Source organism: Ahaetulla prasina, chromosome 6, assembly GCF_028640845.1.
Source record: "Ahaetulla prasina isolate Xishuangbanna chromosome 6, ASM2864084v1, whole genome shotgun sequence".
NCBI lineage: Eukaryota > Metazoa > Chordata > Lepidosauria > Squamata > Colubridae > Ahaetulla > Ahaetulla prasina.
In genome coordinates this window covers 104,075,991-104,103,389 of record NC_080544.1, presented here as the reverse complement: position 1 = coordinate 104,103,389, position 27,399 = coordinate 104,075,991, and the positions used below count along the sequence as shown (strand labels likewise).

The 27,399-nt window shown below is 46.9% G+C and overlaps 1 protein-coding gene across 1 annotated transcript; it reads left to right on the top strand.

The window, feature by feature from the left end:
- The first annotated feature begins 276 nt into the window (after positions 1 to 276).
- AHSG (alpha 2-HS glycoprotein) lies at positions 277 to 16,489 on the top strand. Its single transcript, XM_058188311.1, has 7 exons — positions 277 to 531; positions 1,648 to 1,758; positions 4,456 to 4,540; positions 8,494 to 8,657; positions 11,670 to 11,780; positions 13,046 to 13,147; positions 16,002 to 16,489. The coding sequence occupies exons 1-7, from the start codon at positions 331 to 333 to the stop codon at positions 16,254 to 16,256; spliced, it is 1,029 nt and encodes a 342-aa protein (XP_058044294.1). The 5' UTR covers positions 277 to 330; the 3' UTR covers positions 16,257 to 16,489.
- Positions 16,490 to 27,399: the final 10,910 nt, after the last annotated feature.

Genomic DNA, 27,399 nt, shown 5'->3' with positions numbered 1-27,399 from the left:
AAAAATACCCTTTTCTGCAGCGGTATCCTGGGATGAATATGACTGACTGACTCGGAGTGTGGCTTTCCTCTTTTCGCACAATCTGCATTTTTTCCCCCTTATCTAATCAGACTTTGACTAGATGTCCTCACATATTTATTTTTCCTTTCCTCTTGTTTGCAGGACCTTCAGCAAATATTGCATCCTCCCAGGTAAGCCTATGCAAGTGGCAGGTAGTCGGGGGGGGGGGGGAACAGCGAAGGAGAAAGACTCCATAAAAAGGAGCATCTGACGTCGGATCCTCTACCTTCCTTCCATCAGTGCCGCTGGAGATCATCTCTGAACTGAGCCATGAATTCCCTGGTAGCCCTCGTACTCCTAGGTCAGATTATAGGATGTACGTTTAGCCATCACTTGTCGCAGCAATTCGATTGCAACAGCGAAGAAGCTGAAAGATTGGCAGCATTGGCTGTGAACTACATCAACGAGCATAGTCTACATGGATACAAACACGTTCTCAATATAATCAAGGATGCTCATGTCCTGCCCCGGGTAAGTACAATGGGAAGAAATTTTTTTCCTAGTTTTATTTACTAAATCAATAACAGTTAGGTGATTTTTTTGGAGGGTGGGTGATGTTGTGCCAGTCAATTTCTTTAGCCTTCCTGCTGAGATTTGGGCAATCTACGGCCAATCTTCTGTAATCTCATAGCTTCCATTTCAGTTGACTTGCTAGACGGGTGTGGACAACGGGTGTCCACCATTTTGTGGAGAGTGACACACAATGCCGCCCACCTTATCCCCGCTTATACTTTTGACTGCTGCTTCTTTAGCTGTCATCTCGTGATCTTCAGCGTACGCACCACATGTTTAACCGGCACAGAACATGTTTTTGTAATTGCGTTTGGATATGCAGAACTTGGTGTGAGCACCGGTTAGATTTGTTGCGTCAACTCATCCCCTTGGGTTATTTAGTTTGTGATGGAGATCCAGGAAATGGTTCACTCTCCAACTAGGTTGTTGTATGAACTCTCCAATGGAGAAAAAGTCCCAACAATCCATTCTTCATTAGACTCCTGTGAGCCAAACAATTGTCCGGAGTATCTGTAGGTAGACAGGCCAGGACTATTCAATGCCATTTTTTTGGAGCCCAAATGCTGGTGGCTGAATAGACAATATGCACACATATGAACCATGCAATGTCAGAAAGAGGCCATTTCTTCCACCCAGACTTGGCCAAAACCAACATCTGGGGAAATCAACTGAGGTCTGCAAGAATACCTTATACCACATGCACATGCAGAAGTTCATGTCAGGACATGTCAGCCTTGTCCATTCCTGCCTTGCAACCTCCAAAGGAACTGTGTTAAACTCAAGGCAGCATTGAAATTTCCTGTTGGGTGTAATATCTTTAAAGTAGCTGATACTGAGAAAGACACCAGGACAGCCTTGGTCCCTTTAAGACTTGTGGACTTCAACTCCCAGAGTCCCTCAGCCAGGGAGTTGAAGTCCACAAGTCTTAAAGGGACCAAGGTTGGAGACTCCTGCACCAGGACGAGATCTTTTAACTTGCGTGTCAATTCAAACATTTCCGAGAGTCAGCTAAATGCAACAGAGACAGAAATATGAAGAGAGAAAAGTCATTCTCATCCTAATTTTTCATTTTAGAGACCCCATGGGAAGGTAATCTTCTTTGAGCTGAGACTTTTGGAGACAGTCTGTCACGTGTTGGATCCAACTCCTGCTGAGAATTGTACCGCAAGACCACTGCATTACCATGTAAGTGTCGGTAGGTTCTTGAAAATGTTAAGACTTCATGAGAGGACAGGTGGCTTCTTACCAGTGATGAAATTCAGATTTTTTTACTACCGGTTCTGTGGCCATGGCTTGGTGGGCATGGTGTGGTGTGGTGGGTGTGGCTTGGTGGGCATGGCAAGGGAAGGATACTGCAAAATCTCCATTTCCACCCTACTCCAGGGGAAGGATTCTGCAAAATCACCATTCCCACCACACTCTGGGACCAGTCAGAGGTGGCATTTGCCATTTCTCCTAACTACTCAAAATTTCCACTACGAGTTCTCCAGAACCTGTCAGAATCTGCTGGATTTCGTCCCGGCTTCTTACCACTCCACCAAGAGTAAACTGAGTTTCTGAACACATATACACACGAAGCAGGGGTGAAATGCTCCCGGTTCAGACCGGATCGCCCGATTCGATAGCAATGGTGGCGGCTGGTTCGGACAACCGGTAGCAAAAATCCTTGCTCCCCCCCCTCCCATGCCCAGCTTGAGCCGCGTGATCATCAGAGCTTTTATTTTTTTTTTACTTTTAAAAGCATTTTTTCTACAACCTCTTCAGCCAAAGAGGTTGTTAAAAAATGTTTTTAAAAGGCTCTGGCGATCCCAGCTGAGTTGCCTGATCATCAGAGGCTTTTTTTTTTCTTTTAAAGGCAAAAAGAATGCTTTTAAAGGGTTCTGATGATCCCAGCTGAGTTGCCTGATTGCCTTTTAAAAGCATTTTTTCTTCGGCCGAACAGGTTGTAGAAAAAAATGCTTTTAAAGGGTTCTGATGATCCCAGCTGAGTTGCCTGATTGCCTTTTAAAAGCATTTTTTCTTCGGCCGAACAGGTTGTAGAAAAAAATGCTTTAAAAGTTAAAAAAAAAAAAGGTTGGCCACGCCCACTCAGTCACATTACACCCCCTCCCATCAAGCCACACCCACAGAACCAGTAATAACAAATTTTACATTTCACCATTGACACAAAGTGATATATTGGTGAACAAAGGATTAATGAAACCTCAGGGGTCGCTAACATATTCCTTGGGCATTCACTTTGAGTTCACGTTACATAACCAAATTTCATTTCAACACCGAGCAATGAATTAGTCAGGAATTAAGAAGTCGATTCTTCTTTCACGTTCACCCTGTGAAATCCCAAGGCTGAATTGTTCCCATGCCAGATTCCACGGAAAGTGCCTTATTACCCCACTGCTTAAAACAGGAGGTATCCAAGCATAGCAACTTTAAGACCTGTGGACTTCAACTCCCAGAATTCCTCAGCAAGCTATGTCCAAGGCTGGATGTCCCAGGTTTAGTGGTTACGGTCCAATTTTCATCAACGCGGAACTGGCCAAGTAGAAGTTCTCCTATTACAACAACTGCAAATGTTTGACCGAAGACACCAATAAGATAGTTTTGAAGCAAGTATGCATGTCAGGTTCAAAACCAAAAAAGATCCGCTAAGTTAGGACAAAGCAATTTCCCTTTATTGTTCCTTATCTATAGACCAGCGGTCACCAACTGGTGGTCCATGGACCACTGGTGGTCCATGAAAATTTTTTAGTGGTCCTCAGAAAAATTATTTGCATTTTTTATATTGCACTAAATCAGGGGTCCTAAAACTATGGCTCCTGGATCAGACACAGGCAATGAACGTTTGTGTTGCTGCAGAGAGTCTCCCCCTTCAGGGTCTTTTTGTGTGGGGCAGAGAGGGGCAGAAATTCCAACTCGGGGTCTGCTTCAGCCTCCTGGTGTGGGGCTTTGGGCGAAGGCTGGAGGCAAGTGGCGCTGGTGGCAAAGAGCCGGAGGGCCTCATTCCAGTGAGACTGCCTCATGGCCTGGAACTGGCTGATCATCTCAGCCCGCTGAGCCTCCAGGCACCGGTACCTGGCCTTGCACTCCCGCAGGTCTTCCCTCTGCTTGGAAAACCTATGATCCTAGTCCTCAGTGAGGTGCTTCTGCTGAGCCTCCTTCTCGGCCAGATCCAGTTTGAACTGATCCAGCTGTTTTGCCAGCTCTTTCACATGGTGGCTGCTTAGCTCCAAAAACTGCTTCCTGTTGGGGCCCTAAGGAGCCCGGGCGGGGAGGGGAGGAGTGGCTGGGAGGGGAGGGGAGAGTAGAGGCTGGTGAGGCGCCCCTCGATGCGAGTGACATCGAGTTGGCCACACCCACCCAGCCAGTCATTAGGCAGATCATATTAGTGGTCCACGGGATTTTAAATTATGAATTTAGTGGTCCCTGAGGTCCAAAAGGTTGGTGACCCCTGCTATAGACAGAAATCATGCCAAACTAAAGCAAACTACTTGCATTATTAAATGTATACAGTACTCTAAGAACTTCTAGGGAGGAGCTGTCTTGACCTCCCAACCAAACTGTCTAAACTTCACTGTCCCTTGCTTCTTTGGAATGCAACCCCTCCCACCTGGGAATCCAGACTACATTCCACCACAGTGCACTAGATACCGTAATGATGCTGCCTGACAGACTAGTCTACCCAAGTTACTAGTCCACTGTGCTCATTTTAATAATCCCCTATCTGTTAAGAATGTGAAATAGGCTATAAAGGACCATAATAAATCCTACTAATGCTGTAAATCCCCTCAGAAGCACCAGCTTTAAAGCAGTAACCCACAACGGTTAGTTAAAATGTTAAGTTAAAAGTTGAACGTGTTTAATGTGATGCCTTCGTATCTCCAGGCTGTTGAAGGAGATTGTGATGTCAAGATTCTCAGCGATGAAGGCATCGAGAAAGTGGTTGCTGTGAAATGCCACTCAGATCCAGGTAATTTGTCTTTGTCCCTCTTGGATTCTTAGCTGGGCTGGGTTCAAGAGCTGAGCGAGCCACTGGCCTCTTGTCGTTTTCTGTCCTGTTTTATTAACTTTTTATGACGGTGGGTTTACCGGCCCAGCCTTTCTTTAAAATTCAGCAGCATCTTAAGGGTCCTGAGATGTTTCGCCCGAGAGAAGCTAACTATGCATTGCTTTAATTCAGTCAAAAGGCAATTCAAGCCAATCTAATGAGCTGGAATGGATCGCTGAACTGGATGCCTCCAAACTATTTACGCTGCATCTGCAAAAACCTTTTCTTTCATCTGTTTGGGAATACAAATTAGAAAGCTGCTTTCAGTCCATTCAATTGATGGAGTTGAATCAAACCGACAGTTCAAATCAATCTGATGTTTGAGGGCCTCTGTGGCTCAGACTGGTAAGACAGTCTGTTATTAACAGCAGCTGCTTGCAATTACTGCAGGTTCTAGTCCCACCAGGCCCAAGGTTGACTCAGCCTTCCATCCTTTATAAGGTAGGTAAAATGAGGACCCAGATTGTTGGGGGCAATAAGTTGACTTTGTATATAAATATACAAATAGGATGAAGACTATTGCTTGACATAGTGTAAGCCGCCCTGAGTCTTCGGAGAAGGGCGGGATATAAATGCAAATTAAAAAAAAAAGAATATGGACTGGAAGCACTTACACACCCTTAATAAAGCATTTGACATCCCTCCTTCCTCCCGCCCTCCCTCCCTCCCGCCCTCCCTTCCTTTCTTCCTTCCTTCCTCATTCCTTCCTTCCTTCCCAAGCCAATCAGAACCTAAGCTGTCCTGTCCAGGAAATGAAAGTGCAGGAAAATTAACTCTGTTGTTGATACTTGCTGGTTATTGGGAAACTGCTATGGAAATTTTCCAATTTAGTTTGCATTTAGGCCATTCCCAATCAATCTCATTATCTAGAACAAGAACAATCATTTTATTTTATTTTATTTTATTTTATTTTATTATTTTATTTTATTTTCAAGAACGTATTAGGTAATAAGTATAATCATGGATTGGATACATAAAAAAAGATACAAATAGAGGAAACGTTAGAACAGGGATAGGGCTCTTATGCTGCCCCTTACAGACCTCTTAGGAATTATTCGGATCAACTAGGAAAAACTATGGCTCAATGTCTATTGAACATTAGCAAACATCAAAACATTTAACTGCAAAATGAGAGGCAAAGCAAGAGGGAGACACACAAAGAGAGAAACACCCATCCATCATCTATATTATTTACAGGATGTATCGCTATGTTTATATAGCAATAGCAGAATAGGGATAGAAAGTAGGACACTAGGTGATCCCTCGTCTTTCCTGTCCCATTTAAGAAACTTTTTGATGGATCGGGACGTTGTATCTGACCATAGTTTGGAATGCATGCCAAGACGTAGCTACAGTCCTCAACTTAACAATCATAACTGAGCCCAAACTTTCTGTTGGTAAGCAGGACAGTTGCTAAGTGAATTTTGCTCCAGTTTATAATCTTTCTTGACACAATGGTTTAGTGCAGGGATCTCCAACCATGGCGGACTTCAACTCCCAGAATTCCCCAGGCTAGCTGGCTGGGGAATTCTGGGAGTTGAAGTCCGCCAGGCTTAAAGTTGCCAAGGTTGGAGAGCCCTGGTTTAGTGAATCTCTGCAGGTGTTAAGCTACGGTAGTAACACGGTTGCTACATGAATCTGGCTTCTCGATGGACTTTGCTTGTCAGAAGATCACAAAAGGGGACCACCTGATCCCAGGACACTGCAACCATCATAAGTATCAGCCAGTTGCCAAGGGTGTGAATCAGGGGTGCTATTCAACAGGTTCTGACCGGTTCTGGAGAACCAGTAGCGGAAATTTTGAGTAGTTCGGAGAACCGGCAAATAGAATAGAATAGAATAGAATTTTTATTGGCCAAGTGTGATTGGACACACAAGGAATTTGTCTTGGTGCATATGCTCTCAGTGTACATAAAAGTGTACATAAAATACCACCTCTGGTTGACCCCAGAGTGCGGTGGGAATGGAGATTTTGCAATATCCTTCCCCCAGGAATGGGGTGGGAACGGAGATTTTGCAGTATCCTTCCCCTGCCACGTCCACTAAGCCACGCCCACCAAGCCACAGCCAAAGAACCGGTAGTAAAAAAAATTGAATTCCGCCATTGGTCTGAATTGTGATCACATGACCATGGAGATGTTGCAACAGCAACAGGGTGAAAAATGGTCCCAACCGTCACTTTTTTTCAGTGCCATTGTAGCTTTGAATGGACACTCAACGAATGGTTGTAATTGAGACTCTTAGCCATTGACTCAGATTTATGACTATTGTAGAGTCCCGGGATCACATGGTTCTCTTTTGCGACCTTCTGGCAAGCAAAGTCATTGGGGATTCACTTAACAACAGTGTGACTAATTAAAGAACTGCAGCGATTGACTTAGGAACGGTGGCAAGACAAGTCGTAAAATGGGGCAAACTCTCTGAACAAGCGTTTCGCTTGGCAACGTAAATGTTGTGCTCAATTGTGGTCGTAACTCAAGGACCGTCTGTACTTACGGTCTCCCATTGCAAAATTAGTAACTTTAACCTGCTGCCCGAACTATTTTTTTTTTAACTTCTTGCCTGAAATTTCCTGACAGTTAGGATAATGAATCAGTGGAACTACTTGTCTCCAGAAATTTTTAAGATGAGACTAGACCAGAGGTGGGTTTCAGCAGGTTAGCGGTGTGGCTCAGGCTGTAAGAAGCCTGTTATTAAACACAGCTTCCTGCAATTACTGCAGGTTCTAGTCCCACCAGGCCCAAGGCTGACTCAGCCTTCCATCCTTTATAAGGTAGGTAAAATGAGGACCCAGATTGTTGGGGGGGCAATAAGTTGACTTTGTATATAAATATACAAATAGAATGAGACTATTGCCTTACACAATGTAAGTCGCCCTGAGTCTTCGGAGAAGGGCGGGATATAAATGTGTAAAAAAAAAAAAAAAGGTTCTGACCAGTTCTGGAGAACCGGTAGCAGAAATTTTGAGTAGTTCGGAGAACCGGTAGCAAAAATTCTGATTGGCCCCGCCCCCGTCTATTCGCTGCCTCCCAAGTCCCAGCTGATTGGGAGGAATGGAGATTTTACAGTATTCTTCCCCTGGGGTGTGGAGGGAATGGAGATTTTGCAGTATCCTTCCCCTGCCATGCCCATCAAGCCATGCCCATCAAGTCATGCCACGCCCACAGATCCCTTAGTAAAAAAAATTGAAACCTACCACTTGACTAGACAACCATTTGTCTGAAATGGTACAAGATGTCCTGCTTTTTTTGCAGCCGTTCTCAGCTAAGACTGCCACCTATTTTAAAAACATATGATGAACGGTTGCAGGAACTGGGCATGGCTAGTCTAGTGAAGAGCAGGACCAGGGGAGACATGATAGCTGTGTTTTAATATTTGGGGGAGATGACACCAAGAGGAGGAGGTCAAGCTGTTTTCCAAAGCATCTGAAGGCCAGACAAGGAATAATGGATGGAAACTGACTAAGGAGAGATTCAACCTAGAAATGAGGAGGAACTTTCTGACAGTGAGAACAATCAACCCACGGAACAGAAGTTGCCTTCAGAAGTTGTAGGAGCTTCATCACTGGAGGCTTTCAGGAAGAGACTGGACTGCCATCTGTCAGAAATGGTGTAGGGCAGGGGTCTGCAAACTTGGCTGTTTCAAGACTTGTGGACTTCAACTCCCAGAGTTCCTCAGCCAGCTTTGCTGGCTGAGATATTCTGGGAGTTGAAGTCCACAAGTCTTAAAAGAGCCAAGTTTGCAGGCCCCTGGTGTAGGGTCTCCTGCTTGGACAGGGGGTTGGACTAGATGATCTACAAGGTCTCTTCCAACTCTGTTAATCTGTATCTGTGTCTAGAAATGCCCTTCTTGACATTTTTTTTTTGTCTTTTCAGATTCTGTGGAAGATGTGCGGCGAAACTGTCTGAAATGTCCAATTCTGTTGCCCAGGAATGACCCTCATGTGGTAGAGTCTGTCGATTACGTGCTCCATAAACACAACGAACAACTGCCTGAGCACGCTTATGAAGTCCTTGAGATTTCAAGAGGGCAGCACAAAGTTAGTATGCAAATCTTAAAAAGGAATTCTGATTATCTCTTCCAGTTTTAATGCTTCGATACTTCATATAATTAAGAGAAAGCAGGAGGAGATTGGTGGGGGGAGGGGAGATTATGCTCTGCAAAAGTCTAGGAGAAGAACCAGAGATCAACAAAGGAGAATTTGTTTGTAGCTCAGGATTGAAATGAAGGGTCCTTGGTGCCCTCTGAGCTCGGGTGTTTTCTTGTAGACGTTTCGTTAACCAAAAAAGGTAACATCATCAGTGCTAGACCGATGATAGACTAGCACCGATGATGTTACCTAGTTTGGGTAATAAAATGTCTGCAAGAAAACAGCCGAGCTTGGAGAGTACCAAGAGCAAAGAACCAGCTGCTAAGAAAAAAAGGGATATATAACTTTTCAAGAACCAGGGTGTTGTGTCTTGCCCGCTCTCACAGCAGCCGGGGCCTTCTTATCTGCTCCCGAACACGGAGGAATGTATGCCTCCCGGCCCTAGTCCTGGCTCCATGCCCAGACAAGATGAAGAGGAGGGGGCACCTCCTGGTCCCAGCCCTGGCTCCATGCTCAAGCAGGCTGCAGAGGAGGGAGCACCCCCCGGCCCCAGCCCTGGCTCCATGCCCAGGCAAACGGAGCAGCTAGACCCCTCCCCCTCCTCCACAGCATGTGAGCCTGAGGAAGGTTTATTTCCAACAGCTGCTGATTGGAGTGACCCTCGCATCAGAAGAGTGGATAGGCGGAGGCAACAGAAGGAAGGGAGGGGCAGGCCTTAATGAGTGCTGAGTCATGGAGCCACACCCCATGGCCTATATAAAGGATCTGCTTTCTGGCAGTCTCTGAGTCAGGCAAAGTCGAACTTATCTTGCTGAAGTCACTTTCTGGTCTCCTGCCTGCTCTGAGGACTTTGCTAGGACTTTGAGCAGAGCTGCAGAGGCAAGCCTGATTCGGATTTCCCTGACCCGGCCGTCAGCGGAGGAGTGGGACACGACACAGGGGCTGTAGCCGGCTCTTTTAACTTTACGTTCCAAGCCTCTGACTCTAATGAACAAGGACTCACTGACATTTTATTGATAAAATATAATTACAGCCAATACCCAGCCAAGTGAAATTTAGAAACAGCCCCCAAGTGAAATACCATATGAAGAACAGCTGCAGGTTTTGGGTTTGGTTAGTCTAAGGAAAAGAAGAATCAGGGGGGACATGATAGCAGTATTCCAGTATTTGAGGGGCTGCCACAAAGAAGAGGGGCGGGAATGCCGGGGTAAAATGCTCCTGGTTCGCACCAGTTCACCCGATTAGGTAGCGATGGCAGCTGCTGGTTCGGAGGACCGGTAGCAAAAATCTCTGGCCGCACCATCAGCAGAGGTTTTTTTTTTACTTTTAAAAGTTTTTCTTCAGCCCAAACATGCCTTTAAAAGTTAAAAAAAAAACCTCTGATGATCACGGGGCTGAGCAGAGATCAAAACCCTTTAAAAGTTTTTTTTAAAAAACCCTCTTCAGCCAAAGGGGGGGAGAAAAAAAAGAAAAAAACCCCAGGATTTAAAAGCCTCCTCTGGCGATCCCAGAGGAGTTTCCTGATCCTCACAGGCTTTTAAACTCACTTTTTAACAGCACTTACAAGAGCCCCCACCCATGCCCAGCCAATTCCCCCTCCTCCCTTACCTATAATTACTGCTCCTTTCCGGCTGCAACTGCATGCTTTCTTCAGCTACTGAAGGAAAAAAAAAAACCCCAGGATTTAAAAGCCTCCTCTGGCGATCCCAGAGGAGTTTCCTGATCCTCACAGGCTTTTAAACTCACTTTTTAACAGCACTTACAAGAGCCCCCACCCATGCCCAGCCAATTCCCCCTCCTCCCTTACCTATAATTACTGCTCCTTTCCGGCTGCAACTGCATGCTTTCTTCAGCTACTGAAGGAAAAAAAAAAGCTTGCTTTGACTTCCTGCTTTGCTAGCTGAGAAACTCTGAGTTTTGAAGTCCACAATAAAATAAAATAAAATAAAATAATAAAATAAAATATTTGTGCAGCTTTCTGAGATTTGGTGTGTTTCTGTAGTGTTTCACTCTAACTACACAAACACACAAAATCTCAGAAAGCTGTATGTGGCATTTTGTGTGTGCGTGTGTGAGGTGTGTGTGTGTAAAGTGTGAAAGTTGGTTTTTGAGCTTTTTGTGGCTGTGTGAAGTGTGAAGTGCAGCTGCTCTTACCTTGTGTATGAGTCAGTTGTGTTGTGTTGTGTGTGTGTGTATAAAGTGTGAAAGTTGGTTTTTGATATTATTGTTTTTTATATTTTGTTTATTATTTTTATATTTATTGTTATTGGCCATGCCCACCCAGTCATCTGACCACCAAGCCACACCCACCAATTAAGCCACGCCCACAGAACCGGTAGGGAAAATTTTTAGATTTCACCCCTGGGGGGGCGGTGTCAAATTATTCTCCAAAGCACCAGAAGGCAGGACAAGAAACAATAGATGGAAACTAATCAAGGAGAGAAGCAACCTGGAATTAAGGAGAAACTTCCTAACAGTGAGGACAACTAACCAGTGGAACAGAAGTTGCCTTCAGAAGTTGTGGGTGCTTCATCACTGGAGGCTTTTAAGAAGAGACTAGGCAGTCACTTGTCTGAAATGGTATAGGATCTCCAGTGGGGAGTCGGGAGGTCCCTTCCAGCTCTTTGTTGTTGTTGTTAGTTGCGAAGTCGTGTCCGACCCATCGCGACTCCATGGACAACGTTCTTCCAGGCCTTCCTGTCCTCTTCCAGCTCTGTTCTATTGTGAATATTCTAAAACAGAAGCCATGAAACAGCCACGTAAAAGCTCAGAAACCCTTATTTCTTAAGGGCTCCGGGGATCGCAAATTACCTCTCCCTCTGCCAAAGGAAGCTGGAAAATTCAGTAGGAACAGGTGACCACGGGTGATGGTGGGAATATGCAGCAGACAGGACTAAAATTTCATTCTCCCAGCCATTTCTACCCACAACCCAGCTGAAACGTCTCTTGCTTTGATTTCAGTATGATCCTGAAGCTTTCTATGTGGAGTTTGCTATTGTGGAGACCAACTGCTCCGCCCAGGAAGCCCATGAGGACCATCATAACTGCCATCCCAAAGCAGCAGGAGAAGCAGTAAGTGCGAGGGTCAACTCAAAACCTATCTGAGCAATTGCCCTGTCTCTCTCTCTTCTCTCTCTCTCTCTCTCTCTTTTCTCTCTCCCTCTCCTCTCTCTTTTCTTTCTCTCTCTCCTTTCTTTCTTTCTCTCTCTCACCTCTCTCTTTTTTCTTTCTCTCTCTCTCTCTTTTCTTTCTCATTTCTTTTTTTCTCTCCTCTCTTTTCTTTCTTTCTCTCTTTCTTTCTCTCTCTCACCTCTCTCTTTTTCTCTCTCTCTCTTTTCTCTCTCTTCTCTCTCTTTCTTTCTCTCTCCTCTCTTTCTCATTTCTTTTCTCTCTCTCTTTTCTTTCTCTTCTCTCTCTCTCTTTCTCTCTTTTTCTTTCTCTTTCTCTCTCTTTTCTTTCTCTCTCTTCTCTCTTTCTCATTTCTTTTTCTCTCTCCTCTCTCTCCTTTCTTTCTTTCTCTCTCTCACCTCTCTCTTTTCTTTCTTTCTCTTCTCTCTCTCTCTTTTCTCTCTCTTCTCTCTCTCTTTTCTTTCTCTCTCTCCTCTCTTTCTCATTTCTTTTTCTCTCTCCTCTCTTTTCTTTCTTTCTCTTCTCTCTCTCTCTTTTCTTTCTCTCTTTCTCTTTTTCTTTCTCTTTCTCTCTCTTTTCTTTCTCTCTCTTCTCTCTTTCTCATTTCTTTTTCTCTCTCCTCTCTCTCCTTTCTTTCTTTCTCTCTCTCACCTCTCTCTTTTCTTTCTTTCTCTTCTCTCTCTCTCTTTTCTTTCTCTCTTTCTCTTCTCTTTCTCTCTCTCTCTCTTTTCTTTCTCTCTCTTCTCTCTTTCTCATTTCTTTTTCTCTCTCCTCTCTTTTCTTTCTTTCTTTCTTTCTCTCTCTCACCTCTCTCTTTTCTTTTTTTCTCTTCTCTCTCTCTCTCTCTTTTCTCTCTCTCTCTCTCTCCTCTCTCTCTCTCTCCTCCTTCCCTCCCCCCGACTCTTTTTCCTAGCAAACCAGGACCACATTCAAATAAATATGCAAGGCCAAATATTCCATAGAGAAATAGAGTCTTAACTCTGGCTTTCACCAGCCCAAATCCTACACTTTAACCTCTGTGCAACGTCAATTTCATCACCATTCCTCCAGAAATGGTGTCCCGTCCCGTCAACATCTGGATACGATGCCGACTACTCTAACGAATTGGGTTGTGACCTGACCAGATTCTTTAATTCACTAAGTAGCTTTTTGGGTTCATATGGAAATATCTTAATGTTTCCTTTCCCCACCCCCCTCTTTCTCTCCAGCATATTGGATTCTGCAGAGCGACTGTGTTTAGATCACATGGTGCCACTGAAAAACCTAAAGATGAAAAGTATGAGTCAGACTGTGTCATCTTTGATGTCAAGGTATGTATGTTAAAGGCAATTTTGTTCATCCTCTTTCCCTTTTCTCCACACCAGAGTTTCTCATCCTAACCAACTTTAAGGTGTGTAGTCTTTAACTCCCAGAATGCCCCAGCCAGAAGGAATTCTGGAAGTTGAAGTCCACATATCTCTTGGTTTCTTTTATCCATTCTGTCCATCCAAGGGGCTCCAAATTGACTTCCTGTTCCATCTGTAGATTCCCCTGCATCCCTTCACATGGGTAGATGCTCTGATATATAATACGATTTGTTTGATCTTGCCTTAGCATAATGCAGCCTTTCATGATTTCTAAACCATGGATTCTTTTATTTATATACTTCCTTTTCTCTCAGATTATTATTTTTATCCTCCCCACTCCCCACTCCAGGGGGAAAAGATATTGCAAAATTTTATTTATTTATTTATTTATTTATTTCGATTTTTATACCGCCCTTCTCCCGAAGGACTCAGGGACAGCCAAGCAAAAACTCAACATATAAACATCAAAAAGAGGCTAAAAAGAAATATTACAATGTGGCCGAAATTCCAAAACCATTTAAAATCTTAAAACATAAATACCCCAATAAAATTTCAATCCAGTCCCGCTTGAATAAATAGGTGTGTTTTCAGCTCACGCCGAAAGGTCCGAAGATCAGGCAATTGACGTAAACCGGGGGGAAGTTCATTCCAGAGCGTAGGAGCTCCAACAGAGAAGGCCCTTCCCCTGGGGGCCGCCAGCCGACATTGCTTGGCGGACGGCACCCTGAGAAGGCCCTCTCTGTGTGAGCGTACGGGTTGGTGGGAGGCACAAGGTAACAGCAGGCGGTCCCATAAGTACCCGGGTCCTAAGCCATTCCCATTCCCTTCCCACTCCAGGGTGAAGGATATTGCGAAATCTCCATTCCCACCCAACTCTGGGGCCAGCCAGAGGTGGTATTTGCTGGTTCTCTGAATTACTCAAAATTTCTGCTACCAATTCTCCAGAACCTGCTGGATTTCACTCCTGAGTTGGGGTCTTCTGGAAACTGACATCCAGCGTTCTCAGAAGCTTTGAGCAAACACTTAAAAGGTGTTTTTGCCAAGCATGGGTTACATCGGTTTTCCAGTTTTCTCCAGAATAAATTTTAATATAACTGTTTTATGGCTGGCTAGCATTCAAATCTTTGGTTGATATGGTATAAACCTCTGGGCACTCTAGATTCTGTGGCAGGGGTTTCACTGTTCAGGCACAACACAACACACCTACAAGTGTGACATGAAAGCTATATTTGGTTGTCTTTGCTCTAGCAGCTGTTCTAGGGTCTTCTGCTTTATTCCCCCAACATCTGTCTCTTCAACCGAATGCAATCCTCACCTTTGGATTGTAGGTTGGGCTGAGAACAGAATAACTGGCTCAGAGCTACCTAGAAATTTATCTAACCAGGAAGGGTTTGAATCTAGATCTCCCCAGTTTAACTCTGGCTCCTTAATTGCCATGCTATTCATTCAACAAACTTATAACAAATTATGCCTTAGTTATATGCCTTACAATAACAAAAAAGAATGACCCTCGATTAAACTGCAGGACTAACTGCCATTTTTTCAGTTTCATTCACTTGACTTCTACTCCAATGTTTGCCAACCCCAAATTTTCATTGCTAAGCAAGACTGTTGTTAAGTGAGTTTTGCCCCATTTTACTCCTTTTCTTGCCGCGGTTGTTAAGTGAATCACTACAGTTGATAAGTTAGTAACAGGGTTGTTAAGTGAAGCTGGCTTCCCCGTTGACGTTGCTTGTCAGAAGGCCTCCAAAAAGAGAACACATGGCCCCCAGGACATTGAGACCGTCGTAAGCGTGAGTCAGTTGTCAAGCATCCGAAACTTGACCATGGGGAGGCTGCAACGGTCATAAGTGTGAAAAGCAGTCATAGGTTGCTTTTTTCAGGGCTGCTGTAACTTCGAAGGGTCACTAAACGAATGCAGACAACCCCTATTGAAAATATTAAGAGAGGTAGATTTTCTTGATTTTCTTTTTCCAATTTTCAGTGGATTTTCTTAGTTCACTTTTGTGGAAAGTTCAAAGCAGGATAAAATCGCAATAGCACTTAGACTTTATATACCGCTTCCCTGTGCTTTTACAGCCCTCTCTAAGCGGTTTACAGAGTTAGTCTATTTGCCCCCAACAATCTGGGTCCTCATTTTACCCACCTCGGAAGGATGGAAAGGCTGAGCCAACCTGGAGCCTGGTGAGATTCGAACTGCCAAATTGCAGGCAGCTGGCGGGCAGCAGAAGTCGCTTGCAGTACTGCACTTTATTTTATTTATTTATTTATTAAATTTTTATACCGTCCTTCTCCCGAAGGACTCGGGGCGGTTCACAGCCAGATAAAACAGTAAAAAGTGCACAATAAAAACAGTAATTAAAAAACTTATTAAATGTAAGGCCAAATTAAAATCCATTTAAAACCATAAAACCCAATAAAATTTAAATCCAAATATTAAAAACTACTAAAAATTCTATGCCAGTCCTGCGCAAATAAATAGATATGTCTTCAACTCGCGGCGAAAGGTCCGAAGGTCAGGCAGTTGACGGAGTCCTGGGGGAAGTTCATTCCAGAGGGTGGGAGCCCCCACAGAGAAGGCCCTTCCCCTGGGGGCCGCCAGCCGACATTGCTTGGCGGACGGCACCCTGAGGAGTCCCTCTCTGTGAGAGCGCACAGGTTGGTGGGAGGCAATCGGTGGCAGTAGGCGGTCCCGTAAGTAACCTGGCCCTAAGCCATGTGGTGCACTTTAACCACTGTGCCACTGCGGCTCATGGTTCAATGGCTAAAGAAGACTTATCCGTGTTTACATGTTGTTGTTTTTGTTCTGTTTTTCCAGGATGGAATTCCTCACAACCATTTGATTGAGCATCACTATGGAAAAAATATTGCTTCCCCAGGACAAACCGAAACTGTCGTGGACCTCGCCCATTCGCACAACCATACAAGTGCCTCGCACGAGACTCATTCTCACGAACACGAGGCAACAGCCGCAGCTCCTGTGGTCAAAAGAGAAGCGCCAACAGAAATACCACACGATCACACCCACGCTACAAACCTTTGTCCTGGAAAAGTACACCACTTCAAGGTGTAAGCTAGCCGTGCCACAGAGCAGAGAGAAGCCGCCCAGTTAGTGCAAAAACCCTTTTCCAAATCAGAATTCAAACCTTGAGTCCCAAAAAAAGGGGGTTTTATACCCTGATACATTACAGTCTTGGCCAAGTGTTGTGATCACCCGTTATTGTTACAAGAAAGAGGCCTTTGCATTTGTGCCTTGCTGTTTTTAGAAAGGCAGGTGCTCACTGTGAACTTAACACCTTCCAGTCTCTCTCTGTTCAGCCAAGGAGCTAGAAGAAAGTTGAACAGAAGTTATATTAGCCCCAAAGTTAAAAAAATAATAATAATTTTTTTAAAAGAGAAATTGCATAACATTTGACAGCAATATCTGCTCATCACCTCTATTCCTTTCATTTTTTTCCCCTTGAATGTTTCACCTTGCTACATTATTTTACAGGGAAAATGTTGAACAAAGTCCAATATATTGACAGCAAAAGGCACGGGGTACTTCCTAAATAAATGTTCAATTCTAAAATTTTGTTTTTCTTGACATTTGTGGCCGTCACTCTGGGTGAGAATGCTGGGAATTATAGTTCAGCACCTCTAGAGAAGGATGGTGGGTCAACCTATTTTCAAAGCAGTGGTCTCCAACCTTGGCAACTTTAAGACTTGTAGACTTCAACTCCCAGAATTCCTCAGCCAGCAAAGCTGGCTGGGGAATTCTGGGAGTTGAAGTCCACAAGTCTTAAAGTTGCCAAGGTTGGAGACCTCTGCTCCAAAGCACCTGAAGGCAGTACAAGAAGCAATGGATGGAAACTAATCAGAGAATCGACCTAGAAATAAATAAATTTCTTGGCAATTAGAAAAATAAAATAAAAAAAAATTGACAATGAAGAAATAAATATCAGAAAAGCCAGCATTTTTCCTACTACATGTTCAAGGTATATCTTGGATATCTCTTCTTTTTGATGGAATGCAAACCTGTGGGCAATCAACATTTTCAAAAAAAAATCTTTTGGTGTCCCTGGGATTCAAACAACTTTGAACAGGTTAGATAATTTTCATACCATCAACTTTCTCTTCTTGCCTCTGTCCTGGGTCATGTTACATGAACACCCCTGCTTTATGACATATTATGACTGAATACACTGCAAAAACATATGGACTACAAATCTTGATCAGGGCAAAGCAATAGATGCAATTTACACAGACTACTGTAAAGCTTTTGACTCTGTAAAGCTTTTGGTTCTGTGTTACATGACAAACTTCTCCTAAAACTCCAGACCCCTCCACAATTGGATAACAGCGCTCCTGTCAAGCAAACAACGTGGTCAAAATAGGCAGTGCCCTATCAAATCCTGTTCCTGTCAATAGCGGCGTTCCCCAAGGCAGCGTTCTTGGACCAACATTCTTCGTATTATATATTAATGATTTCTGTGACCATATTATAAGCAATTGTGTTCTGTTTCCCTCCCCCCAATACTCCCAGCAGAGAGTCAGTCAGAGGCCTTCTTTTCTCCTTTTATTTACATAGATACATGTCCTGGCCACGTCTACCCACGGGCCTGCCAAGTTTCTGGAGATAATGAGGAAATTATAGATAAGGCCAGAATTACTCACGAATAGATTCTTCCCTCCATTGAGACAGTTAGCCCGCGCCAATTCATTGCTTTGTCCAAGACAAAAAACCAGGAAGTCCCGCCTCCTATTTATAGTCTCTGCAGATGTCACTGCATGACAATTATGACTTGGCTTTCCCCCAACACTCCTTCTGCTGCGCACGCCGATCACGCCTCCGCAGCCTTGCATCACTCCAAAACTGTTCTTGGGGCGTTGCCAAATCAGAAGAAGGCTCCAGGGAATCAGGTCTTGCCGGCCCCTCCTCCTCCCTTTGAGTGGGTGCCAGGGAGGGAAAGGGCTCAAGAGAAACAGGGCTTGCCAGGTCTTCTCCCTCACTTTCTGAATCATCCGAGTCCAGGAGTCCGGGTCCAGGAACCTGGGTCACAACACTATCCCTCACCGCAGGGCCCTTCCCCCGGGGCTGACGATCGGGATGCGGTCGGGCTGGGTTCTGCTCATGGAAGGCCTGCACCAGGTCAGGGGCATGAACGTCGGAGGCATCTACCCAGGAAAAATCAGTCCCGTATCCCTTCCACGCGATCAAATATTGGAAACGACCCTTCAGCCAGCGGGAGTCTCGTACGCTGTGGACTTCGTATTCCTCCGACCCGTCCTCGGCGACAGTGACGGGTGCTGTTGGGCACTGAAGGGGACTCGGTGTGGCCTCAGGAACCAGAAGGGACCGGGGAAATGGGTGGATCCGCATGGATCGTGGCAGGGTCAGTCGGTAGGCTACCGGGTTGATGACTGCCTCGACAGGGAACGGGCCGATGAATCCGTGGTCCAACTTCTTTACCGGGCGGTCGGACGGGAGGTGTTTGGTGGAGAGCCACACCCGGTCTCCAACTGCCAGCGGGGGCGTTGCCCGTCGGGAACGGTCGGCGGATCGTTTGTAGTCCTCCTTTGCCCGATCCAGCTGCTGACGTACCAACTGTTGGACCACATGCAATTCCGTCAGGAAGGTCTGCGTTTCGGGAACAGGAGAATCCGGTGGTGCCAGAGGGAAGAGCCGCGGATGGTACCCCACATTGGCAAAGAACGGGGTCATCTGAGTAGAGGTGTGCTGAGAGTTGTTAAAAGCAAACTCCGCCAGGGACAGGTAATCGCCCCAGTTGTCCTGTTGCTGGTTGATGAAGCAACGGAGATACTGTTCCAGGATACCGATGACCTTCTCTGTACCCCCGTCGGTCTCCGGATGGTGCGATGATGACAGACACACCTGCACCTCCAACGCGGCCATCAGGCTCTTCCAGAAGCGAGCTGTGAACTGAACTCCACGGTCCGAAACCACCCTGTCCGGTAGACCATGGAGGCGGAAGATGTGCTGCAGAAAGAGACGGGCCGTGGGCAATCCGCGGCATGGGATGAAGTGTGCCATCTTGGTGAGCATGTCCACCACCACCAGCACCGTGGTGAACCCAGAGGACAGCGGCAGGTCCGTCAGGAAGTCCATGGAGATCGCCCCCCAGGGTCTGTCGGGTGTCGGCAAGGGCTGGAGGAGCCCGGGAGGGGCCCCGTGGCGGCCTTGGCTTGCCGGCACGGTACGCAGGATGTCACGTAGGCATGTACATCATGCCGCGCTCGGGGCCACCAAAAGGTCCGTGTCACCAGGTGGAGGGTCTTGAAGAACCCAAAATGTCCTGCTGCAGGGTTGTCGTGGCACTGGGTCATGACGAGGGCTCGGAGTGGTCCTGTGGGCACATATAATCGCCCCCGAAACTTGAGTAAGTCCTCTTCCAAGGTCCAAGGAGACGTGGGGCCCATCTCCGCTCTCCTTTGCTGCGACCAGGCATCCTGGCGCTGCGCCTCTCACACCTGGGCCCGCAAGTCCACTGGTTCCCGTGCTGCGGCCAAGACTTCTGCCGGCAGCACTGTCCGTGGAGGAAGGGGGTCTTTGGCACAGAGGTACTCTGGCTTGCGGGACAGGGCATCCGCCCTCCGGTTGTGACCGCTGGGAATGTAGGTCACGCGGAAGTTGAACCGGGCAAAAAACAACGACCACCGGATCTGCCGCTGGTTCAACTTCCGAGCTGTGGTGAGGTGCTCGAGATTCCGATGGTCCGTTCGGACCTCCACCTGATGTTGGGCCCCCTCCAGATGGTGTCGCCAAGCCTCAAATGCAGCCTTGATAGCCAGCAACTCTTTTTCCCAGATGGTGTAGTTGCGCTAAGAAGGATTGAGTTTCCGGGAGTAGTAAGCGCAGGGAAAAAGTGTGCCGCCATTCGTCGGAGCCTGTAGCAGTACCGCTCCCAGAGCTACATTGGACACATCCGTTTCCACCACAAAAGGCCGGAGCGGGTCGGGATGCCTCAGGACGGGTTCCGTGACGAAGGCTTTCTTGAGGGCGGTGAATGCTTCTTGCTGCGGGGGACCCCACCGGAACGCAACCTTCTTCCTGAGGAGCTGGGTAAGTGGAGCCGTCAGTGTGGCAAAGCCCGGGATGAAGGTCCGGTAGTAGTTGGCGAAGCCCAGCAGGTGCTGAACATCCTTCACCCGACGAGGGGCTTCCCAGCTACACAAAGCTTCTACTTTGCATGGGTCCATGGCTGTGCCCTCGGGCGAGATGATATGCCTGAGGAATTCTATGGAAGTCTGGAAGAAGACGCATTTCTCCAGCTTCACATTGAGTTGTTGCTCCCGCAAGCGTTGCAGAACCAGACCGACGTGTCGAAGGTGGCTTTCCCTGGACCGGGAGTAAATCAGGATGTCGCCCAGGTAGATAACCATGAACCGATCCAACATGTCTCGGAACACGTCGTTCATGAAGTGCTGGAAAACGGCGGGAGCGTTGGTCAACCCAAATGGCATGACAGTGTATTCGTAGTGTCCGTATCGGGTGCCGAATGCCGTCTTCCATTCGTCTCCTTCTCGCATCCGCACCAGGTTGTAGGCCCCCCGGAGATCAAGCTTGGTGAAGATCGTGGCCTCCCGCAACCTCTCCAGCAGCTCCGGGATGAGAGGCAGGCGGTAGCGATTCCGCACTGTAATGGCGTTTAGCCGGCGGTAATCACAGCATAGGCGCAAGTCCCCTGTCTTCTTCTTCACGAAGCGGACCGGGGCTGAGAGAGGGGACTTTGAAGGCCGGATGAACCCTTGGGCCAGATTTTTGTCCAGGAAGTCCCTGAGGGTGGCCAACTCGGGCTCCGACATGGAATACAGGCGTCCCACAGGCAGTGGTGCATTGGGCAGAAGGTCCACGGGGCAATCGTAGGGCCGATGCATGGGTAGTCGGTCCGCCTCCTTCTCGCTGAACACGTCGGCGAAGTCCGTCAGCTCAGGAGGCAAGGTGATGGCAGCGGTGGGGACGTTCTGGCCGGCACAGGTGTGGCAGATGTGATCGACGCACTGCAGACTCGGGAAAGAGATGGCGTTCCGCGACCAGGCCACCTGAGGATCGTGGGTCCGAAGCCAGGCCAATCCAAGGACCAAGGGAAAATGAAGGTCCGCCGTGACATAAAACTGGATCGCCTCCTCATGGTCCCCAATAGCCAGGCGCAAAGGCTGGGTGGCAAATTTAATGGGGCCGGACACCAGTTCTCGTCCATCAATTGTCTCTACCCGCATCGGAGGGTCCACCGGAACCACGGGGACCGCAAACTGGGTCACAAAGGCCTGGTCCATAAAGTTTGTTGTGGCCCCTGAGTCCACCAGCGCATGCACCTGGAGCCCGTCCGACTGGTTCCCCAACCATATCCGTGTGTCCAGAATCAGATGCCGAGGGGGCCCAGAGTCTACTTCCGCAACGTCCAGTGGGGGCTTAGTACGTGCCCGACCTAGGGTTTCCCCGAGGTCGGGCCTGCTCCGTTTCCCAATTGGTCACGCTGTGATTCGGGGACCGGCGTGCGTGCCCCACTTCGCTTTCTGGGGCAAGAAGTGGCGAAGTGGCCGGGCTCCCCACAGTACAGGCATAATCCCCCTTGGCGCCTCCGGTTCCGCTCCTGGGCTGTCAGGCGAGGTCTGGCCGCTCCCAACTCCATGGGCTCTTCCGCAGCGGTACAAAACGTGGGGCGACCCGGGGTGCTGGTGGTGCAGGAAGTGGGGGTGCAGATGTCGACGGCGGGTCCCGGGGGGTGTGATGGAACGGTCGCCGTTGCAGACGGGCATCGAGGTGGAGACAAAGGGGCACCAAGTTGTCAAGGGTCCGCGGCGCCTCCACGCGGGCCAGCTCATCTTGCAATTCCTCTGAGAGTCCCTCCTGGAACGCGTACACCAGCACTGCATCATTCCAGTCAGAGTCCTGGCACAAAAGATGAAATTTGGCGATGTACTCCTGCAGGGAATGTTTCCCTTGACGGACTTCCTTAAGGCGCCTGGTTGCCGTCAGCATTCGAACGGGGTCCTCGTACATGGTGCACAGGTGCTGCCAAAAACGCTGTTGGTCCGCCAGCAGGGGGCTGTCCTGGAGCAAGAGGGGCGTGGCCCATCGAGCAGCTGAGCCAGAAAGAAGGTTAATCACAAAGGCCACCTTAGCCCGGTCGTCTGGGAAACCCTCTGGCCTCATAGCCATGTAGAGCTGGCACTGTCCCAAGAAGGTCGGGAACATCTCAGGCTGCCCAGAAAACTTATCCGGCACGGTTATTGGGCACTTGCGACGAGGAGGAGGAGTGGGACGATGGGGGGGGCTGCAGGCACATTCCTGGCAGCAAGTTGGCCTGCCAAGTGAGCCACTTGCTGCTGGAGCTGTTGATTAGCCGCTTGTAGCTGCTGTAACTGCTGCTGTACCTGCTGCTGGTCCATCTTTGGTGGAAGATGTTTTAGTCAGGTCTTGGACAAAATGTTCTGTTTCCCTCCCCCCAATACTCCCAGCAAAGAGTCAGTCAGAGGCCTTCTTTTCTCCTTTTATTTACATAGATACATGTCCTGGCCACGTCTACCCACGGGCCTGCCAAGTTTCTGGAGATAACGAGGAAATTATAGATAAGAATTACTCACGAATAGATTCTTCCCTCCATTGAGACAGTTAGCCCGCGCCAATTCATTGCTTTGTCCAAGACAAAAAACCAGGAAGTCCCGCCTCCTATTTATAGTCTCTGCAGATGTCACTGCATGACAATTATGACTTGGCTTTCCCCCAACACTCCTTCTGCTGCGCACGCCGATCATGCCTCCGCAGCCTTGCATCACTCCAAAACTGTTCTTGGGGCGTTGCCAAATCAGAAGAAGGCTCCAGGGAATCAGGTCTTGCCGGCCCCTCCACCTCCCTTTGCCAGGGAGGGAAAGGGCTCAAGAGAAACAGGGCTTGCCAGGTCTTCTCCCTTTCTGAATCATCCGAGTCCAGGAGTCTGGGTCCAGGAACCTGGGTCACAACAAATTGTGTTCTCTTCGCTGATGATGTTAAACTATTTAACACTACCAACAATACAGCTACCCTTCAAAAAGACCTTGACTTTGTGTCGGAAAAACTTGGCAACTCCAAATCTCAACCAACAAATGTTCTGTCTTACACATTGGTAAAAAGAATCTGAACACTAAATACAAGCTTGATGGACACTACCTTATAGATGACCCCCACCCCGTTAAAGACTTTGGAGTTTTCATATCAAATGATCTAAGTGCCAAAGCCCACTGCAACTACATCGCAAAAAAGGCTTTAAGAATTGTAAACTTAATCTTGCATAGCTTCTTCTCCAGAAACACTACACTACTAACTAGAGCATATAAAACATTTGCTAGACCAATTCTTGACTACAGCTCGCCTGTCTGGAACCCATACCTCATTTCGGACATTAATACAATTGAGCGTATCCAGAAATATTTTACAGGAAGAGTTCTCCACTCCTCTATTTACAACAAAATACCTTATGCCACCAGACTTGAAATCCTGGGCTTAGAAAATTTAGAACTGCACCGCCTTCAATATGACTTAAGTTTAACTCATAGAATAATCTGTTACAATATCCTTCCTGTTGAAGACTACTTCAGCTTCAATCGCAACATTACACGAACACACAATAGATTTAAGCTTAATGTGAACCGCTCCAATCTTGATTGCAGAAAATATGACTTCAGAAACAGAGTTGTTAATGCCTGGAATGCACTACCAGACTATATGGCCTCTTCCCAAAATTCCTAAAGCTTTAATCAAAGACTATCTACTATTGACCTCACCCCATTCCTAAGAGGTCTGTAAGGGGCATGCATAAGAGTATCCAATTTCATATAGTTATTACATACTTATGGTTATATATATGCTTATATATCGTATAGTTATTTCATGCTTATGCTTATATATAATGTTGTGACAAATAAATAAATAAATAAATAAATAAATAAAATAAAATAAAATAAAAAATAGGCGAATGTGGTAGGGGTTGTTGTGGTGTTTTTTGTTTTTTTTGCTGTTGTTAAAAGTATTCTCTCACACAATTTTAATTCCAATATATAATAGTTCCACTAGTTCTTGCCTCACAATCAGGAGGCTATGAGTTCGATCCTAGGTAGAGGCAGATATTTCTCTCTCTGGGCACAATCTGCTGAACAAAACTCTCCATTGGCGACAGGAAAGGTATCTGGCCAGTAAACACTCTGCTAGCTCCATTCACTTGCCCAGACTCCACCCCGCACGGGATTATGGGGTCTTTTAAAAGTTGATGGTGATGATGATGATGATATAATAGTTCCACTAAAAATAGAATCTAAAGAAAGTAATAGAATTCAGTACAGGTAATACTCAACTTAAAATCACAGCTGAGACCAAGACGGCTGCTGCTAACTTAAGACAGTTGTTAAGTGAGTTTTGCCCCATTTTATGACTTTTCTTGCCAAACTCGTTAAGTGAATCACTGTAGTTGTTACGTTAGTAACACAGTTGTTAATTGAATCTGGCTCCTCCGTTGACTTTGCTTGTCCGAAGGTCACAAAAGTGGATCACACGATTGCAGGACACTGCAACCATCACAAATATGAACCAGCTGCCAAGCATCTAAATTTTGATGATGTGATCGTCAACGGTTTGCAACGGTCGTAAGCGTGAAAAATGGTCCTACGTCACTTTTTTTCAGTGCCATGGTAACTCTAAACGGTCGCTAAAAGAAGGGTTGTAAGCCATGGACTCTCTGGAATAGCAGAACTATAAATTCAACTATTTATGCCATGATAATTAAGATAAGATAATCTTTATTGTCATTTCTTTACTGTGAGTATATTGGCACATATTAAAAATGAAATTCTGTTGCCTGTTCACAAAAGAAATATATAACACATATATACACTATGTACTGTATATAGCAGTGGTGAAATCCTCAGCGGTCTGCCACTGGTTCGCTACGCACACATGCGCGGTATGCACCAAACGCATGCTGTGTGCCTGCTCATTTGCAGCGTATGCTAAATGTGTACTTTGCGTGCATGCGCACCACAGGCGCTACTGCACAGTGCAGAAAAAGGAGGCTTAAGAAGATAAGTAGAACAGCGAGTGGGGGTGGGAACAGCTGTGCCGTGCGATTTAGATTCACTTGAAAGCAGGATTTCTGTTGTGCCTCGCTCGCCCCCCCCTGCCGCAGCCGGGGCCCCCTTATCTCCTGCCGGACGCTGATAGTGCTGAAGAATGTCCTGGCATGCCTCCAGCCCCCAGCCCTGGCACCATGCCCGGACAAACTGAACAAACAAACCTCCCTCCGATAGCATGTGCGCCTGAAGCCAGCCACGAGCTGGGATTACCAACAGCTGGAGACGAAACGATGCAATGGATAGATCCACGCTTCTGGAGAATGGAGAGGCGACGTCAGCAAAAGGAAGGGAAGGGCAGGCCTGGATAAGTGCTGAGTCATGGAGCCTATGGCCTATATAAAGGATCTGCTTTCTGGCATTCTCTGAGTCAGGGAAAGTCTAATCTGGATTGCTGAAGTCACACCTTGGATTCCTGCCTGCCCTGAGGACTCTGATAGGACTTTGGCAGAACTGCAGAGGCACGCTTGATACGGACTTCCCCGACTCGGCCGTCAGAGGAGGAGTGGGACACGACAATTTCCTGCTTTCTAGCAAATATAAATCGCGCAGCACACCTGATTGTCGGAAATACTGGTTCATCTGAACCAGTAGCATTTTATTTGCTACCGGTTCGCCCAAACCGGTACTGTTTCACCCCTGATATATAGCAGAAAACATCCTGCAGAAAACACAGCTCCAATTTCTCAATGAAAGAACAGAAAGTCCGGTTGCTTCTTGAAAAACCACCTTTGGGCCCCTTCTCAGGAAACAGGTATGCTGAATTACTACCAGCTTATCAAATACTTAGGAGCCGAGAGCTTGGCAGCCCAAGGAAATGACAGCCAATCACCAGCCATCAATACACCAATCAGCCAATAGGTAGCCAACATATAAACACAATTCACAATTCAACCAGCCCAAAGTAGTTATTTCAGTAGAGAGAAATTCCTTGAAGATGGGTTCCAGCATGAGTCCAGAAAGCTCGGAAGAGTTAAATCTCTGGTCCTGGTGACCGACCCAAAGTTGATCTCGCATCATTATCCTAGGACACACATATCTGCCTTCATTCGCAATTAGTACACTTGTCAGATCTTCTCTATCAATCCTCTGGCAGCTGGCAGGTGTTTGTTTAGGAGTGTGATGGAATGTTCCTATTTATGGGAGGGGGAAATTATAACAAGAGGAATTAGTGCATATAGTGGAGTCATGGAGTGAGAGAGGAAGAGGAGCAACCTTCATATAGTCTGTGGACAAACTGAAAGAAAGAAAACCCGATGTTCAGAAAGGACTGAGTGGAGAAGGAGCTTTTAGGGAGACTATTGCATGTAAAGAGAGAGCAAACCTCAAACTCCCTCGCACTGATGATGTTGTTGTGTCCCCCTCCCCCTCCGACGACCGGGTCTAGGAAGTCCGTATCAAGTGTGGCCACGAAGCCTCTGCAGCTTTGCCAAATTCCTTTCAGATTTCTCAGGGCAGGCAGGAATCCAAGTTGTGACTTCATCAAACTAGATGAGACTTTGCTTGACTCAAGGAATGCCAAAAGCAGGTCCTTTATACAGGCTGTGGGGTGTGGCTCCATGACTCAGCATTTATCCAGGCCTGCCCCTCCCTTCCTTCTGCTGGCGTCACCTCTCATCTCTGGAAGCGAGGATCCTCCCACTTTGAATTGTCTTCTGCTGTTTGAGAAAGGGAGGGGTCAGAAGGAGTAGGCCCGAGTAATTCCAATCCGTGGCTGACTTCCTCTGATGGCTGAGCCAAAGGAACACACGCCGTATGAGTGAGGTTTGTTTGTTCATTCCTGACATCCTGTCCGGGCAAGGGGCCAGGGCCGGGGGCTGGAGCCATGACAGGCCGTTCATCTTCATTATCAGACTCGGAGTCTGATAGCAGACCCGGGAGGAGACGGGAGGGGCCTGGCTGAGGAGCCAGCATGAACTCTTCCACCAAGCTAGCATGAACTCTTCCACCAAGTTCCTGATGAGCTTTTCCATCTCTTCCATTTCTGCATTAGAGACATGCTCACATTTTGGGGGGTAAAGGTGGAAGTGACCTGGCCCCATCTGGCCTAGACAGTGGATGGGGTGAGATGGAGAGACCCACCTTCACAATTGCGTTATTGTGTTGTTGCACAA